The sequence below is a fragment of the Apiospora phragmitis genome (genome assembly GCF_038363925.1).
Source record: "Apiospora phragmitis strain CBS 135458 chromosome Unknown utg000014l:1.0-1827420.0:1.0-1829600.0, whole genome shotgun sequence".
NCBI classification, from domain to species: domain Eukaryota; kingdom Fungi; phylum Ascomycota; class Sordariomycetes; order Amphisphaeriales; family Apiosporaceae; genus Apiospora; species Apiospora phragmitis.
In genome coordinates this window covers 6128-22298 of record NW_027117414.1, presented here as the reverse complement: position 1 = coordinate 22298, position 16171 = coordinate 6128, and the positions used below count along the sequence as shown (strand labels likewise).

Genomic DNA, 16171 nt, shown 5'->3' with positions numbered 1-16171 from the left:
CCACTGGGCACACAGCTGTAGTAAATATATGTGAACATGAAGACAAGACAAACACCATTGACTTGGGGACGAAAGGGAAGTGATCTTGACCTCTGAGGATTACTCCAGGCAGTCAAACCGGCTCAGTGGTTGATATTCGGCCGAGAGATGGTTGCTTCAGGCTGTGTCTTGGCCAAGATAAAAACATGAGCAAGCCTCGGCGGGCGATGATATTGACCATCTGAATGCCTTTATTTAAGAACTGGCAACCATCCCACTTGAGAACTGGTGCTGCGTGCATGTATACCAGGCACCAAGCCGTTGCTCAGAAGCAAATGGAGTGAAGCTGCTCAGATCGAGGTGACCAGCTTTGGCGAATACCCTGCGCAGGAAGGAGGCTGGGCAGCCAAGGAAAACGCAAGACGCAGATGCAACGACGGATGACGCCACGACAGCCTCGCATAAACCCATCAGAGACCGGAAGCTCACTTAGACGGCTTGGCTACGTTATAAAAAGAAACGCGCCGCATGATTGCGTCCGTGGCTGCGTGGTCCGGGGCGACTTGAAACGGCCCTCAGCACAACCATGCTTCCAGCTTCTCTCTTCTTCTCCCCACATTATTCCTTGGGCGGACGTTAAGACGCTGGCTGATTTCTGGCTGACCCGACCGGCAGTTGGGTTACTATGTACTAACCTATAGTATCCGTAGTATGTAGACTGCTTGCTTGTGGGAGCAGGCTGGGAGGCCGCATCGGAAGTCTGCATTTTGCCACGGTTCTTGAAACCAAGGCCGGGCCGATGTGACAGACGGACCCCTGCTGGTTCCATTCAGGGTCCTTCCTGTCCTCCCTGTCCTCCCTGTTTACATGCTAAGTAAGCATGTACGTATGTAGATCTTATAGGGCTGAAGCTGCATCAATATTTGAGGGCAGTCGTATGATTCCGTATTTCGCGTCGATTCCATTTGTCATGTTGATCATCATCAGCCTGCACCGATCGCGCCAGCTAACCCTAGGTTTGCTTTGCTTTGCTTTGCTTTGCATCTGGCCCGGCTTGGGTTTTTAGTCGTATTTTTGGAATTTTTATTTGCTTTCTGGTCTGCGCTCTATATCTCAAAATGCCGACTTCTTCTCTATAAGTACAGGATGAACCAGGGCCGCGGCTATGATCGCACTACTAGTATACAATGCCTTCTGTTTCCGCTCGTAGGCATGATAATGGATATGGATAAGATCTCGAGGCCTTAGCCATGCGGGTTTCACAGCGAGAAAACTCCGATGGCTAATGGCAGACGAGTATCATTGGGAGTATCTGTAGAGACTGTATTTGACCTCGCGCCCGGTTGCCAGGAACTCCTTCAACATGCAAGTCGGGCCATCCCCCCCCTTTGCTGCAGTTGTCTTCATTGTCGCTGTCTCGGCAGCAGGCGATGAGGAACTGACAACTTGCGGCAGGCACGAGATCTCGCAAACGTGACAAGGGTGTGCTGTGTAGCGAGCGGAATGCTCAGATAGAGCCGCAGTCTCGAGGCGCCATCATGTAACGAGAAGTTTGGGACTGCTTGAGCTTTGATGGGTGGGAGCAACCTCGAGAGGAAGGGGGGATGGGGAGAGGTGGCCTGGCTTCTTAAGCAAAGGCACCCACGATGGACATGCCAGCAGCTACAGGACGTTAGTGGGGTGTCCTTTAGATAATTTGGGTAAGCTGACTGACCTCCAAGCAAGACACAGCAGAATGCCTGGGTCTTCTCTTTCTTGGTGAGATTCTCAGCCTCTTCGGACAAGAAGTCCTCGGCGAGCAGGTCTACCAGGCAGCGTAGATAAGCAAACCCGAGGAGCTGGATGGCTGTCAGTAATGAGGCGGGACGGACACCGGAATCAGTGTCGGGTTGGGCCTTCGACTTACATGGCATTGAATACACCGACAATGATGAGACCGAAGGCGCTGTTCGGGTCATAGGAGCCACGGGTGGCCAGACCAATAGCTTGTCCAATGGGGGCGGTCGTTCCGAAGGCGAAAACAAGCAGCCATGGTCGGATGCTTCCCTTGGGGTAGGGCACAGCAGCGATACGGGAACCGAGACCGAGACCTTCGAACATCTGATGGAACAGGATGGCAATCAAGAGAATGATGAAACCCTCGATGGTGATGGAGACGGTCATGCCGACGAATACCGAGTGGAACAAGATACCGCCTTCGAGCAGCGTGATGTTCATCGACATCTTCTTGTAGACCATGGGGTCAACGTCCTGGCCCTCGACGTCAAAGGAGCTCTCAGTCACAACAGGCATCTGCTTCTCCTCGCGGTAAGGAATGCCAGATTGCTTGATCATGTTCATCATCTCCAGACGCTGGCGCACGTACTGTTCGTAAAAGACGACAAACCATGGCGGCATCTCCGAGTTCAGGGTGAGGTCCAGCTCCGAGTTGGGACCATTAAACCTGGCGTTGTCCTCATACATCTTCTGGGCCACTCGCTTCTCAAAGGAGGCGTCTTCGTCGCTGCTGAAGCTGTTGCGATCATATCGAGGGGGACGGGGAGGTGCTCCTGCTCCTGGCCCTGCCCCTGCCATGCCGGCCATCTGGTTCATGACGGCTGCCGAGGGTTGTGCTTCGAAGCCCTTGGCGCCTCCATGGGAGTGACCACCCATCTTGGCGTTCAGCCACATCTCGACGACGAAGAGGCAGAACATGGAGCCCATCATGATAACACCAGGCATCGGTGGGTAGTCCTTGATGAAGAGATCGGGGAGGCATGGGTCTGTGAGACTTCCAAAGGCGGTGGGGAGAAGATGCACGAAAGCCGTCGCGATGAGAACACCTATACCGAAGTGCTTGCAGAAGAAGAAGATCTTCTCGGGTACCTTGAGCCACGGGAGCTTCTTGCACGCCACGGGGAAGCCAGCACCTAGACGGCACATGTCAGTAAGAGTCTAAGAAGCAAGCCAACCATCGAGGCCATCTTACCAAAGATAGAAAAGGTCAGCACCAGGACTGAGAGATACGTTAGCTCTAGCTTTTCACGAGACACGAACAGACATAGAACTCACAGAGAGCGACGACGTGCAAGGGGAGGTCGTATTCTCCGCTCTCCTTGTCACTGCCACATTGTGGCTTCACATCTTCCATAGCTTCGGCCATCTTGACTAGTATGTGTCCCGACTTTGATCCGCACAGGCGCTGTCAAAGAAACGCTCAGGTCTGTCCAAAACGGACAGGAGAAATAGGGAACGGACAAGGAAAGAACCGTCCGGCGGCCAAAGGAAAAGAAGTAGAAGAGTAGGGGAAAAGTAGAAGAGAAGAATGAACTGATTGGATGAAAAAAAAGGACGTCAAGTCCTGGAGAAGAGAAGGGAATAGATACGGGAAAGAAAAGGAAGAACAAACACACCACTTCTTCTATATGTATGAGGGACAAGTGTACCAAGACTCGGGAGTAAACAAGAAGGCAATGCTCAAGCTTTATTATACCAGATCCCTCGGACTAATTGGGCACATGGACATTGTGCTGAGGCTATTCGAGCCGAAGTGGGTGCCAGGGCTGGGTGGTAGAGGGAAGGACGATGCGCGGTGGACTTGGCTCGCCAAGAGTTCTGCCCGTTTGAGGCTCCTGGGAGCTACGGCGATGAAGCAATCCAATGCCTGTTACGGATCGACATAAGTGCCTTGTATGATGGAGAGCCTCTGGGGTGGTCGCCTCCACGGATCGGCTCTTTCGATCTCTCAGCCTCTGCCTTGCCATGCCTCGTTCTGGGTCCAGGCGGGAGCAAAAAGCCGATAGATGATGTGGCCAGCAGCCACGGCTCAGCGATGTTCGTCGCAAACCTCGAGTGTTCGGACTGAGCCCCAGGAGGAAGTGATGTGAATCGTCTGAGCTTGGTGGAAACAAGGCATCAGATCTGAACCCCCCTTTCCTGCGTATTCTGTTACTTGGAAATCTTGCTTGTCACGGAAGCCAGGTGGAAGATTCAGATGATCTGATAAACTTGATGAATCTTATGCGGCGCCCTGGCAAGCGCAGCCGACATGATGGTGATGATGATGATTGATCCCATCGATTGATACCGCCGGGGGGGCTATACTTAGCCGTTTCCCATCTTGCAGTACAGTATGTATCATGAAGAATGGAGATGCCAAGCTAATAGATGAGTCGGATTGCAAGCCGGTACATACATGGAATGTAGTATCTGCTCGCGTGATCATGCCCTTCTCTGTGTCGTCGATGTTGTGCAAACAACTGCTGGGTTGCGAGTATTTGAGAGCATGAAACGAGCCCTCTCCACTTGGCGGGGGGGAGGCTACAAGGGGGGCCACAGAAGGGGGGCCACAGAAGGGGGGAAGTGGGGGGGGCAGACCCCGAAAGGCCCCATGAGCTTAAGTCAAGTAAGGATTTATGCATTACATACCATACATATGTCCTAAGTTCCGAAACAGGGTTGCCGTTGCTATGCCGTGTTACTCGCCTGACGTGCGTCAGTAGTCAGGCAGGAACGGTTTCCCAGAGCTGCCCTTAACCCCTTCGCCGGTTACCAGATGTTCAGCTGCGAGCTTAGACCCGTCCATGATGTGAATATGTTGGTAACACTCTGGCGCTATCAGAAAGTGATAGCCGCCGCCGCGAATCAAGTCGGCTCGGTTTGCAATGAGGGGCGGGTCCCGCGTTTCCACCATCCATGGCCAAGTCGTGACAAGCTTGCGAAGCTTTGTGTTCCGGTGCCCGGGTGGTGGCGGGGGTGGAGGCCTATCATCATCATCTATCATACTACAGCGCAAGAAAGTCGGAAGTTCTTGTCGTGGCTGCCGTCGCCCACAGTCGCCCACAGTCGCCAACAGTCGTGCTGCTATGTATGTAGAAGGTAGTCGGAGGCTGAGACAGTAGGGGCGCTTGGCGTTGTTTAAGAACCTGGGGTTCGGGTGGGCATGCGGGCGTGCGCTTAATTCTCAGACAGCGCCAAGAGCCGATCGTCTGTCTATGTAGCTGCCGAGTGTGTCACCGTGCGACAGGATTGACGCGGCTTGCAAATGTCCCGACATGAATCGAAACGAACCAGGTCCTTTACCAATCGGGCCTGCAACCGTTGCTATTCTTGTGACTTGGCGCCTTTCCTTCTCCTCGCCAAAACATCAACACCGTCATCTCGCCTACCCGTCTTGAAACGGCCTATCCGTCCTGCACTTGCGAGTGCCGGCCTCTGCTGTATTTCCCGCCTAACCAGCCTTCTACCACCTACCTATCAGCCCTTTCGACCCCTGGCCAGGAGTGTGCCACCCTGACAATGTAGCCCGTCCTATGTACCCTACTCTATGGTAGCGTAGTGATTCCAACCCCATCGCGTCGTCAGTGTCATCATGAACAAGCGAGCTAGATCAAGGACGGCAACCTGGTCCACCGGTAGGAGCCCTCACGACCACCGGGTGGACAAGGCCTATATAATATTGCGTCCCATCGTGCAGTGATCGACTTGAGTTTCCTCTTTCCCAAAACATCTCCTGTAATATCATTTCTCGCAGCCACGCTCGTGCCGTACCATTCGAAATGGCTCTCTCTGGCGACTCACCGCCGCCCTCCACCATGCAGGCGACTGGTATGTTTGTTTCCCCATTTTGTTCCGTACCCATATCAGATCAGACCAGATCAGAAGCAAACCAAACCATCCCTACGCGACCTTGTTCGCAACATGGAAAACAGCCCATCCGAAGTCTGGACGTGTTTGAGATCTGGCTCCATGCTGCTATTGCACACCCGGCTGCTCTTGCTGTGGTTGATGAGGCTAACCCATTGATCGGCGCGACAAGATGCAGCTAGCTCTGCCACGGCTGTGGGTGACCATGTCATCATGCCCGTCTCTCCTGTCCCGGCCAGGCCATCCCAAGCTGCTGGCCACGGCGAACAAGAGAACCTTTTATCCAACCCTGAGGAACAAGATCCTGCCATCCAGACTGGGGGCGTGGTGACAACTGGTGCCGACGACACCATCGGCCTCGCAGACCCCATGAACTTTGGGCGTCACCGTCATGACAATGTCACCCAACGTCAGATGAAAATCGACCACCCCAAAGGCAACAAGAGGAAACTCGAGAAGTTCTACACTCGCCAGAACGAACTCATCGACCAGTTCCTTGGCGCCGATGACGAGGAACAGCTCAAGATCGAGGAGGATGCTCGCGTCGCGCCCAAGATCAAGTTCGCCGTCGTTGGCTCCTTTGTCGTCAACTTCTGTCTGTTTGTGATTCAGCTCTACGCCGCCGTATCGACAGGCTCGCTCTCGGTAAAACGGCCCCAATGTTATGGTTCCTCGAGAGACACCTTTTGTTAACCCCTGGTGCTTAGCTCTTTGCAACTGCTGCCGATGCTTTTGTTCGTAGAATCCCTCCCCGGGCTCCACAGAAACAAAGTAGCTGGCATCCTAACCTTGTAGGCAGATGGACCTTGTATCGTCCTTTGTTATGCTAATCACATCCTGGCTCGCCGCCAGGGCGAGCGTGTACAAGTACCCAGTCGTAAGTTTTGTATGACGATGAACCTCGGAGGAGAACTGCATCTAAACGGCGCACGTATAGGGAAGGACTAGAATCGAGACCATCGGAATCATCCTTTTCTGCGCCTTGATGACGACAGTAGCCATTCAACTTCTTGTAAGTCTTGGCCCGCGATTGGCACGCATATTAGCCTCACTCCCCTCCCTGCATATATAATATATTTGTGTGTGTGTGTGTGTATCACGCGCGAGTGTTCAGCCTCAGCTGATCCTGACCTGGTACAACGTAGGTCGAGTCGGCGCGAACACTAGGCGGTGGAGCCACGGAATCCAAGGAGTTGCACATCATCCCCATTGTATTTGTGGCGGTTGCCATCTTCGCCAAGAGCAGTATGATGCTCTACTGCGTAGCATATCGAAAGTACCCCTCGGTGCATGTCTTCTTTGTGAGTCATGCCCCTGCAGGCCCCTGACACATGGCCAAATCTGACTTGAGCCCAGATCGATCATCGCAATGACATTGTTGTCAACATCTTCGGACTGGTCATGTCCGTGGTTGGCAACCGGGTGGTGTGGTATTTGGACCCCATCGGCGCCATCTGCATCGCGCTTCTCATCCTCTTCTCGTGGGTGTCCAATGCCTTCGAACAAGTATGGCTGCTTGTAGGCAAAGCAGCGCCCAGAGAATTCGTGTCGAAGCTGATCTACATGAGCATGACCCATGATTCTCGAATTCGCAAGGTCGAGACGGTAAGCAGCCAGGCCAAGCCGAGCCGGGCGCTGGGACGGAACTAACGAAGACACAGTGCCGCGCATACCACGCCGGGCAGAAATACTACGTCGAGGTTGATATCATCATGGACCAAGACATACCGCTGCGGGTGTCACATGATGTGAGCCAAGCGCTGCAGAGAAAGCTGGAAGGTGAGTCATGCCTGTGGCCCCATGCTATGATGCCAATGCTTGGGGAGTAAGCGAGAGCGCGTTGGCTGATCTGTTACATTTGCGGTGCCCTGCAGGTCTTGGCGACGTTGAGCGAGCTTTTGTCCATGTAGACTATGACGATGACCATGACATCCATGAAGAGCACAAGCCTCTGTACGAGAAGAACAAGAAGCCGAGAAGGTCACTGATGGAAGTCCTACTCGGGGCCAAACAGAAGGGCGACAATGAAAGCAGGGAGGAGGAGTGAGGCCGAGCAAGACCAGCCGGATGTATGGGGAGCATCAAGTCAAGGGATGAAGAGGAATAATACACGGATCAAATGGCAACATTGAGAAGACTAGGAAAGACCAAAATAGAACAAGGCCCGACGTATCAAATCGAATGACACGCCTGGGGCGACTGACTTGAGTGCATTCTGCATGATTGCATTCGTGACGGTTCTTCTCAGTGCCTCTCAGTGCCTCTTCTGCTTGGAATGCCTGGAAGTTGGGATGGTGCCTGTGCCCAGGTGGTGGGGGCTTAGTTGATGCGGCTTGTTAAGTACCTTATGTACATGTAGGTAGGGGTTTAGGGGACCACTTAGCAGCCGATGGGACCAATGACCGACGCTAGACTGCTAGACTGCCAAGTGCTATTCCCTAGAGGTGCGACCGCATGGAAAGCGTTCGACTGTTTGCAATTCCTGCCCTTCCAATCCCATCCATCCCATCATCCAACAAATCTTCTTCCACCGAGACTTCTCTCACAACACCGGACTCTGGTCTGGATAGGCAGCCAGAATGTCGTCATCCCTTCTACTGCCTGGCCTGCGGAGGGTTGCCCTCCGGCCTCCCTTTGCTCCTATTGCTTGTCGTCAATGCCTGCGACAACAGACACAGCAACCGTCGATGCGTCCCTCCCGAATTTTGCGCATCGTACGACAAGCGAGCACCCAAGCCCAGCCCGCTACGACCACCCTGAACTCGGTCAGTACGAAAGCCTCGGCCGCAAAGCCCGCTTGGCCCGAGACAAACTCCAAGGCCGTTGGCTATTGGCTCCTTGGCAGCGCCGCGAGCGTCTTCGGCATCGTCGTCTTCGGTGGACTTACACGCCTGACCGAGTCCGGGTATGTGTTGTCAAACCTGCAAGGACAATCACGCTCGCTAACCCTCGGCATAGTTTGAGCATAACAGAGTGGAAACCCGTCACCGGCTCGCTTTGGCCTCAGTCCCAGTCCCATTGGGAGTCCGAATTCGAAAAGTACCGTGCCTCCCCCGAGTTCAAGATGTTGAACTCCCACATGGACTTGGCCGAGTTCAAGAAGATCTACTTCATGGAGTGGGCCCACAGGCTCTGGGGGTCGCGTCATTGGCATGTCCTTCGTCTTGCCCACTATATACTTCATTGCCCGCCGTCGCGTGACGAAGCGCATGGCCCTGAATCTGGTCGGTATAAGCGCTCTGATCGGCTTTCAAGGCGCCATTGGCTGGTGGATGGTAGCAAGCGGCCTGAAGGACGACCTGTTCGCGCCGGGGAGCCACCCCCGTGTCAGCCAGTATAGGCTCACAACCCATTTGGCCACGGCCTTCGTGTGCTATAGTTGGATGTTGCTTGCCGGTCTCGGTGCATTGCGGGCTAGGCGCTTGGTAGCCGATCCGGCTGCTGCCGCCAAGGTCATGGACGCTCTCAAAAACCCCGCCCTCGTGCCTTTCCGCAGGTCTGTGACCGCCCTCACAGCTTTGGTCTTTGTCACGGTTCTTTCGGGCGCCTTGGTTGCCGGTCTCGATGCCGGGCTGATCTACAACGAATTCCCCAAGATGGGACTCGGCCTAACACCGCCCAAGTCGGAGCTCTGGGATAAGTTCTACTCGCGCAAGGAAGATGGATCGGACCTCTGGTGGCGGAATATGCTGGAGAACCCGAGTCTGGTTCAGCTAGACCACCGCATCCTCGCCACCACCACTTTCTGTGCCGTGCTCGCGCTCTTTGCTTACTCGAGGACAGGTCGAGTCGCTGCTGCACTGCCCAAGGATGCAAAGAAAGGGGTACTCGGCGTCGTCCATCTGGCATCGTTGCAGGTGGCGCTGGGAATCAGTACACTAATCTACATGGTTCCCATTTCCCTGGCCGCGGCCCATCAGGCTGGCGCTTTGGCTCTTTTGACCGGCGCCCTGATCGTAGGACAGCGACTTCGAGTTCCCAGGTCCGTCATAGCTTCAGCCCAACGAAAGCTCAAGTCGACAACACGGTAGATATGGTCGACGAATCCCAGAAAATGTAGATCGGAACTGTACTATAGTAGCTCATCACGCCTCACCCATGTATCGGAAGTAGTCCAGTATCAGCTTGTCATCCGCCCGTGAATGGACATGGATGGAAATAGCCTTTGACTAATCACGGCATTTCCGCAATGATCTAGAAGGGCGATCGTTCCGGGCAGTAGACGTGTCACAAACAATGGTCTATCTTGGTGCGTAATTGGATGGGGACGACCCGCTGTACATAGTAGTAGCTTGTCTCAGCGGGAGACGTTGGTCCTGTGTATCCTCCCAAGTCAAATACAGAATACTGCAACCCAGCTTGAAGGCATCGCTCTGTATCTAGTACTACCAATGAACACACACGCGAAAGGGCTGAACGGCCTGCGCTCTGCAGCTACTTACGATACGGTATGCGGCGCCCTCCGCTTCTGCTTGCTCTCATCAGCGCGGGGTCTTTTGTCAGCAAGATATGGATCAGGCGACCAACTCAGCGTCACCCCCCACACACACCCATGATATGGCAGGTGGCACGACTACTGGAACCATACCAAATAGCGGCTGGTCCGTCACCCACGTACGTTAGAGGCACGACCCTTTTGCACCCATCGCGAGAGAGCCAGAAAACCAACATGTCGGAGCCAAGCCCCTATTTCCAAGTGCCGACCGTCGACATCGGGCCTTACTTGATAGACCCGTCTTCCGATGCGGCAGTTGGCGTTGTGGAAGCAATCAGGAAAGCCTGCACCACCAGCGGGTTTTTCCAGGTTGTGAACCATGGCATCTCGAAAGGACTACAGAACACGATGCAGCGGGCCGCCGAGGCTCTCTTCGCCTTACCCTGGAGGAGAAGACCAAGCTCATCCACCCAACGTTGACCAACCGCGGGTATGAGCTAATAGGCTCGCAGGTACTCCAGGCTGACACATTACCTGATTTGAAGGAGGTATGCCGGCCATGATGCCCAAACCCAAAACCCCCCCAGAGGTTCGTTACTGAGTAGGCCAGGGGTTCTGTGTCGGCCAGCACATGGACTTTGACGACGAGCGGGTCAAGGACCATCCGCAGCTGATGGGACCCAACGTTTTCCCTCCCAGCTTGGAGAACCATGTCCTCCGGGTTCCCGCCCAGCAGTACTACACAGAACTGTTTGACCTAGCGTACAGAATCATGGAAATGCTAGCCAAGGGCCTTCCCTACGGCGACGACGTCTTTGTGCCTTTCATGTCCAACGACCCCGTGTGCATTCTACGGCTCTTGCACTACCCCCGCAGACGAGCTCCGATGAGCGGCAGCTGGGAGCAGGGGCGCACACTGATTTTGGTAGATGACGGAGCCTACTGCCCGCATTGCTTACTCGGTTCTGGTCGCTGACAGCAGCTTCTCTAGGTGCCATCACTCTTCTGTGGCAGGACAGTAGCGGCGGATTAGAAGTTCAGGACGGCAGAACGGGGAGTGGCATGCGATTGAGCCGAAGCCGGAGTGTTTGGTAGTCAACATTGGGGACATGCTCTCGGTCTGGACGAACGTCTATAAAGCACGGTGCACCGGGTCATCAACCGGGGCAGGCAGGGCAGGTATTCGATGGCTTTCTTCGTGGACGGGAACACGGACGTGCAACTGGCGCCGCTGGACGGTAGCGTGCCGGCAACGGGCAAAATCATGACGACCGCAGAACATATGGAGCACCGGATTGGAAAGACGTACCGCAGAGTCGCAGCACCAGTCATGTGAGTATGACTGCCAGGGATCTGCTTCTGCGATGTGCAGATGTACATGCGTTGGAGACGAGACCCCGGCACTTTCAATTAAGCCACTGAGTATCTCGCAATGAGTTATTTACCTGTGCATCATCATCCAGGTCTCTTTCGTTTTGCTACACCCGTAGCCCAGGCTGTTGGGAGCCCATAACCGTCGCGGGAAATTATCGTGGCAACGTGAGACATGATCCGATAGTGATATCGACCCGCGAGGTTTGGTAAATGCCTCATTGTCTACCTGTAAAGAAACCACTCATAGCCGTGGGACATACAGAGGAAGCTAACAAACCCGACCTGGATGCATTCAGGCGCGATTAAAAAGGGACCCAAGATAAATAGGTCTAGATTCCCCCTCCTCTTCCATGGAGCTGGTCGTCGAAGCCAAGTCATATCTCAGATGATCGATTTTGCGCCTATTCCCACGCTGTGCCGACATGGCACGCCGAATCTATCATTACTTGTTTACTCAAGCTTGCCGCGTCAATCGAGTTATTGGCCAGCCAATACCAGGATTGCTCGACCAGAGAGGGGCGATTGCGAGAGGGAAGAAGCGCTGTCCGAAGCTGAACCGGACCATGGAAGGATCGTGATTCTCGGTGTTCACTCGAATCTATTTTTAACGGCGGCGGCGGCTACTGCTGCTGCTATTATCCCGGAAAACAAGACACCAAACTACCTACCTACCTACCTACCTGATAAATTACGACATACCGCCCGGCCAAGAGCTTAAGCGCCAATGCCAATGCCAATGCCAATCCAATCAATTCTGGGCCTCAAAGCCACCGAAACCACCCGATCCGATCGTGTATACAAGTCATGGTGTGCCGAGCTAGCAGTTGCGCTCGGTTGCCCTGATTCAGCACACCCATGCCATGGCGTATCTGTCGCTATCTGCATCATCCGTACCTTCAGTATCTGCACCGCACCGCACCGTACCAGCAAAGACGGGACCGATGCATCGTGGAGGATCCGCGAGGCACTGCACCATGAAATTACAAGTAAGAAGGAAAATGAAAATTTTCGACGCCATCTGCTCCTCCGCCCCCCACGCTGGTCGCCATTAGGTAAAGTATGCCAAGCACACTTGCACTCATCCGGTGGATCGCCGAGAAGGGGGGTAGAGGGGGGTTCATCAACCTTTTACTGCAGTGCTGTGCGACAGCTCATCTACCTCCTACTACATGTAGGTAAGTAGGCAGGGTAGGAGTACGAGGTAGGTATCTATCAAATACCCTCGATATTGTAGATGTACAGTAGATATCCCTGTCGGTGCGCCTGCCTCTGTACCCTCTTCAGTTGGGCCATCGGCGGATCCTCTGGCAAACTATAAAGTACTTGTGCGGTGCAGCAAGTACGGTAGAGGTCTGTCCTCACATTGATAGATAGGAGGTATGTACTTTACACCCCGTCGAGAGATCGTGATCAATTGAGCCCCCGTTTCGGCCGAATACAGAGATACCTGCACGCCAATAATGCCCGTCACGTCGTCATCATACCTAGCGTCCCATTTGCAACGGTCGCTGTGGATTAATATGTCCAAAGTGGAAAAAGGCCTGAATATATATACGGGGGGAAATGCCAAGCATATTCATCGGAATGAGAACCGCCCATCTTGTCTTCCATGTCTTGTTTCTTCTATAGATCCTACGCCCAAAAAGCCTAGCAAGTTATAACAAGGCCAACTCAAGAACACAGTGAGAAAAAAAAGAGAAACAGAACCTTCTACCTCTATGTAGTGTGTGCAACGCAAATGGCCCAGGAAGCCACCCATGATAGCTCTCGTTGTCTTGCATGTCTAAGAAACAAACCCCCGTCCCGAAGAAGTGGCAGATGCCAAGCAGGGCGGAATGCGTACGGCTTGGCTTGGCTGTCTTGCAGAGGAACCCAAAACGGGAGGGGAAAATAACGATACACCCCCAAACGCCTCTTGCCCTATACTCTCCAGTAAATTTGCTTTTCAGAAACCCGCGCCGTCCGTGATTGTCATCGTGCAAGACGATTCCAAGAGAAGAAAGCCGATAACAGAAGGCCATTGGAAATGATGTAGGATGCAGAAAAGTACATAGATGGGGCATATCGCGTCATTGGTATCGTGAACGATGCAGAAGCAGCGCCTGTAAATGCCATGTCAAAAAGCGACTCTGTTGCCCGAGTCCGTGTGCCGCGTCCAGCAAGCCATGCGAGACTTGTGTTATTGCGTGTCCCAGAACGCCGACCTCACAGGACCAGGCGACTCGGTCACGCCGTCCGCGAAGCTGCTCATGGACCAGTAAGGATCCTCATCAAGCGATGCCATACCGGCCCCTGCGTCGTCGAGCGACCCGAGGTTGGGCAGAAACTTGTTGGCGGCGGCTGCGCCTTTGAACTGGTCGAGGTCGACGTTAGAGACGTCACCACTGGTGAGCATCGAGCCTTGATTCTGCGACATATTCAGATAAGTTGGTTGCTGCGCTCTGTCGGAACCCCTCAATCTGCGCTTCGCTGAACGCAGGGGTAAAATCTTCGTCTCTCGAGACATCGCCGAATTCGACGTCAAGGTTGGCTCCGTAGCAGCTAAATCAAAGCCAGTAAATGACTGGGCTTGGTCAAAGCTGGAAGGCGCAAAGCTGTCGCCGTTCAGCTCGAGGCCATCGTACTGGCCCCAGTCGACAGAGACGGCGCTGAGTCCGGCGCTGTATGGGGGCTCGTGATCGGACAGGCCGCCAAATAGGTCGAAAGCGGGCGTGTATTCGGGATACTGGATGCCCGAGAGATCCAAGGGTGGTAAAGACCCGTTCAACTGTTGCAGGGTCGAACTTCCTCCCAATGATGGAGAGACCTGCTCCGACCTGGCGCCTTCTCGACTCGAGCTCGCTGAGTGTTGCGATATCCTTGTTGCGGGCTTTGCTCGCCGAATTGCCATGCAGGAGATTATCCGTCGACCGATTCGCCATGCTGCCGCTACTGATATTGCTGTGCATGGAGTGGCTCGGCTCAGGGAATAAGGCCCGCATTTCTGCGACGCCTTGTTGTGCTTGTGCGCAGGTTTGTGGTGGCCATTTTCATCGAAGCTTAGAACAGGTTCCGAGTGAGCCGTATTCGCGCGACGGCGGCGAACCGTCGTCGACTTGGGCTTGCTTGCAAGGCACTCTTGGTCCGACTCGGACTCGGGCACGGTATCGAGCACCGGCTCTTTCTTGTGCGAACAGGTGCATCGGCCTCCGTGGTTACAGCAGCAGCTGTCATGGTGTCCCTCTACCGTCTGTTGTAGGTGCTGGCATTTGTGTGTCTTTTCGCCGCAGTCGCATTTGACGTGAGAAGCCCTCGACTTCCGCATGGCACGGCAGTGCTGGCATTGCGAGACGGGGCGGCCCTTCTTGTTGATGTGCTGCAAGGGCCGGTCTGTTGAAGCAAATAGGACCAATCATGTTAGCAACATGTGCATAGACCTGGACTGAACAGAGCAGCGACATGACATGTTTACAAGAAAGATTGACGGTTGCGACACGACGTGGATGTTTGTGGGTGGAGGGAGGCACGCAGGTTTTTCTTTTTCTTTTTCTCTCTTTTTGGTCAGGAGGCAGAGCGGGCGGAAGACGGAAGAAGCATGTGCGTGCTGTGCAACAATACCGTTGCACCGAGACCGTTGAAGCTCTACGTGAGCTGTCGGTAGTGTAGACAGTGTGGTGGTTTGGCCATGGTGGTGGGTGGTTTGCGCCGGTTTCTTGCCCCGGACCGTTGCTTTGCTTTGTTTGTTTGCTTTCCTGTGCTGTGCTGTGCTGTGCTGGTGCTCGCAGGAGGTGAACGAGATAACCCGCCAGCCAGCCAGCCAGCAAGACATGGGGGAGAGGGGTTTGGTTTTTGGAGAAAAAGGTATGTATGTATATGATGATATGTGGCAATAAAGGCTCTCACTTACCAGCATGTTGACAGTTGCTAACACGATGACCTCGAACACAGGCCTCGCAGGCCCATTTTTTCCCGTCTATCAGCATTCTCTCGAGCGTGTGTGTAGAGAGGGGGAGTGAGAAAGTCTGGGGATCAGAAAGCGGACTAATCGTAGTAGTAATGACAACAATGGAATTCCAGAAGAAGACACAAGGCCAGAAAGAAGTTTCGGGGGTATTGCATAAGTGGCGCACAAAGGGTGCGCAGAGGGTCCCAGAGGGGTCAAGTTTCAATCCCAAGATGCGGACCAGTATGCCTTTACTGATACGCCGGCTCTGTCGCAGGCTGATGAGGGCTCGGCTGGTGCGTTACCGTCACACCGGCGGCAACAGCTAGCGAAAGAACTGCGCCGAGGGAAAAGGTGGGATGAAAGGCCCGAGTACCTAGCGAGGACAGAGAGGAGCGACTGGAGAGACTGTCGACAATTGGGGTGGCTGTCAGGGATGTGTGCCTGTGTCGTGCCTGTACTGTACTGCACTGTCCTGTCCTGTTGCGGCAAGAAGCAGTGCGTGCAGCAGCAACCGTGCCAGAGTGCCGGACGAACAAGTAATGATGGCAGGGGAAAGCCGCTCAAACGATTCGCGTAGAATGAAGACGAATGTAAGAACTTTTCTTTTCTTTCTTGTTTCTTCCTCTCCTACTGAAGGGCATTTTGAACCGAAGTGTAGGATAACCGGAGGGGGAGGGGAGATATTGGTGAAGAAGGACCTGTACTAGAAAAAGCAGGAGGCAAATAGAGCCAGATCCCGAAGAGTCCGACTAATAAGAATCCACCGAACCCGACAAGTGGACGTCAATCCCTGGCCTGGGAAAACGAAAAGGTAAAACTCAATTGAACGAGTG

At 54.0% G+C, this 16171-nt stretch overlaps 5 protein-coding genes across 5 annotated transcripts; 3 read left to right on the top strand and 2 right to left on the bottom strand.

The window, feature by feature from the left end:
• Window positions 1-1606: 1606 nt before the first annotated feature.
• PG994_014640 (Zinc-regulated transporter 2) lies at window positions 1607-3121 on the bottom strand (the record flags this gene model as incomplete). Its single annotated transcript, XM_066866049.1, has 5 exons — window positions 1607-1641; window positions 1694-1817; window positions 1906-2888; window positions 2948-2974; window positions 3031-3121. 5 exons carry the CDS (start codon window positions 3119-3121, stop codon window positions 1607-1609), a joined length of 1260 nt encoding a protein of 419 aa, XP_066707725.1.
• A 2395-nt stretch (window positions 3122-5516) lies between these two features.
• Window positions 5517-7651, top strand: PG994_014639 (cation efflux family protein; the record flags this gene model as incomplete). Its single annotated transcript, XM_066866048.1, has 8 exons — window positions 5517-5565; window positions 5783-6249; window positions 6404-6481; window positions 6542-6616; window positions 6750-6905; window positions 6961-7209; window positions 7266-7383; window positions 7479-7651. The coding sequence occupies 8 exons, from the start codon at window positions 5517-5519 to the stop codon at window positions 7649-7651; spliced, it is 1365 nt and encodes a 454-aa protein (XP_066707724.1).
• Window positions 7652-8183: 532 nt separating this feature from the next.
• Window positions 8184-9635, top strand: PG994_014638 (cytochrome c oxidase assembly protein cox15; the record flags this gene model as incomplete). Its single annotated transcript, XM_066866047.1, has 3 exons — window positions 8184-8509; window positions 8563-8697; window positions 8723-9635. 3 exons carry the CDS (start codon window positions 8184-8186, stop codon window positions 9633-9635), a joined length of 1374 nt encoding a protein of 457 aa, XP_066707723.1.
• Window positions 9636-10113: 478 nt separating this feature from the next.
• PG994_014637 (Clavaminate synthase-like protein) lies at window positions 10114-11015 on the top strand (the record flags this gene model as incomplete). Its single annotated transcript, XM_066866046.1, has 3 exons — window positions 10114-10218; window positions 10261-10587; window positions 10650-11015. 3 exons carry the CDS (start codon window positions 10114-10116, stop codon window positions 11013-11015), a joined length of 798 nt encoding a protein of 265 aa, XP_066707722.1.
• Window positions 11016-13592: 2577 nt separating this feature from the next.
• On the bottom strand, window positions 13593-15399 carry PG994_014636 (uncharacterized protein; the record flags this gene model as incomplete). Its single annotated transcript, XM_066866045.1, has 2 exons — window positions 15300-15399; window positions 13593-14782 (listed from the first exon to the last, which is right to left on the bottom strand). The coding sequence occupies exons 1-2, from the start codon at window positions 15373-15375 to the stop codon at window positions 13593-13595; spliced, it is 1266 nt and encodes a 421-aa protein (XP_066707721.1). The 5' UTR covers window positions 15376-15399.
• Between the last annotated feature and the right edge of the window lie 772 nt (window positions 15400-16171).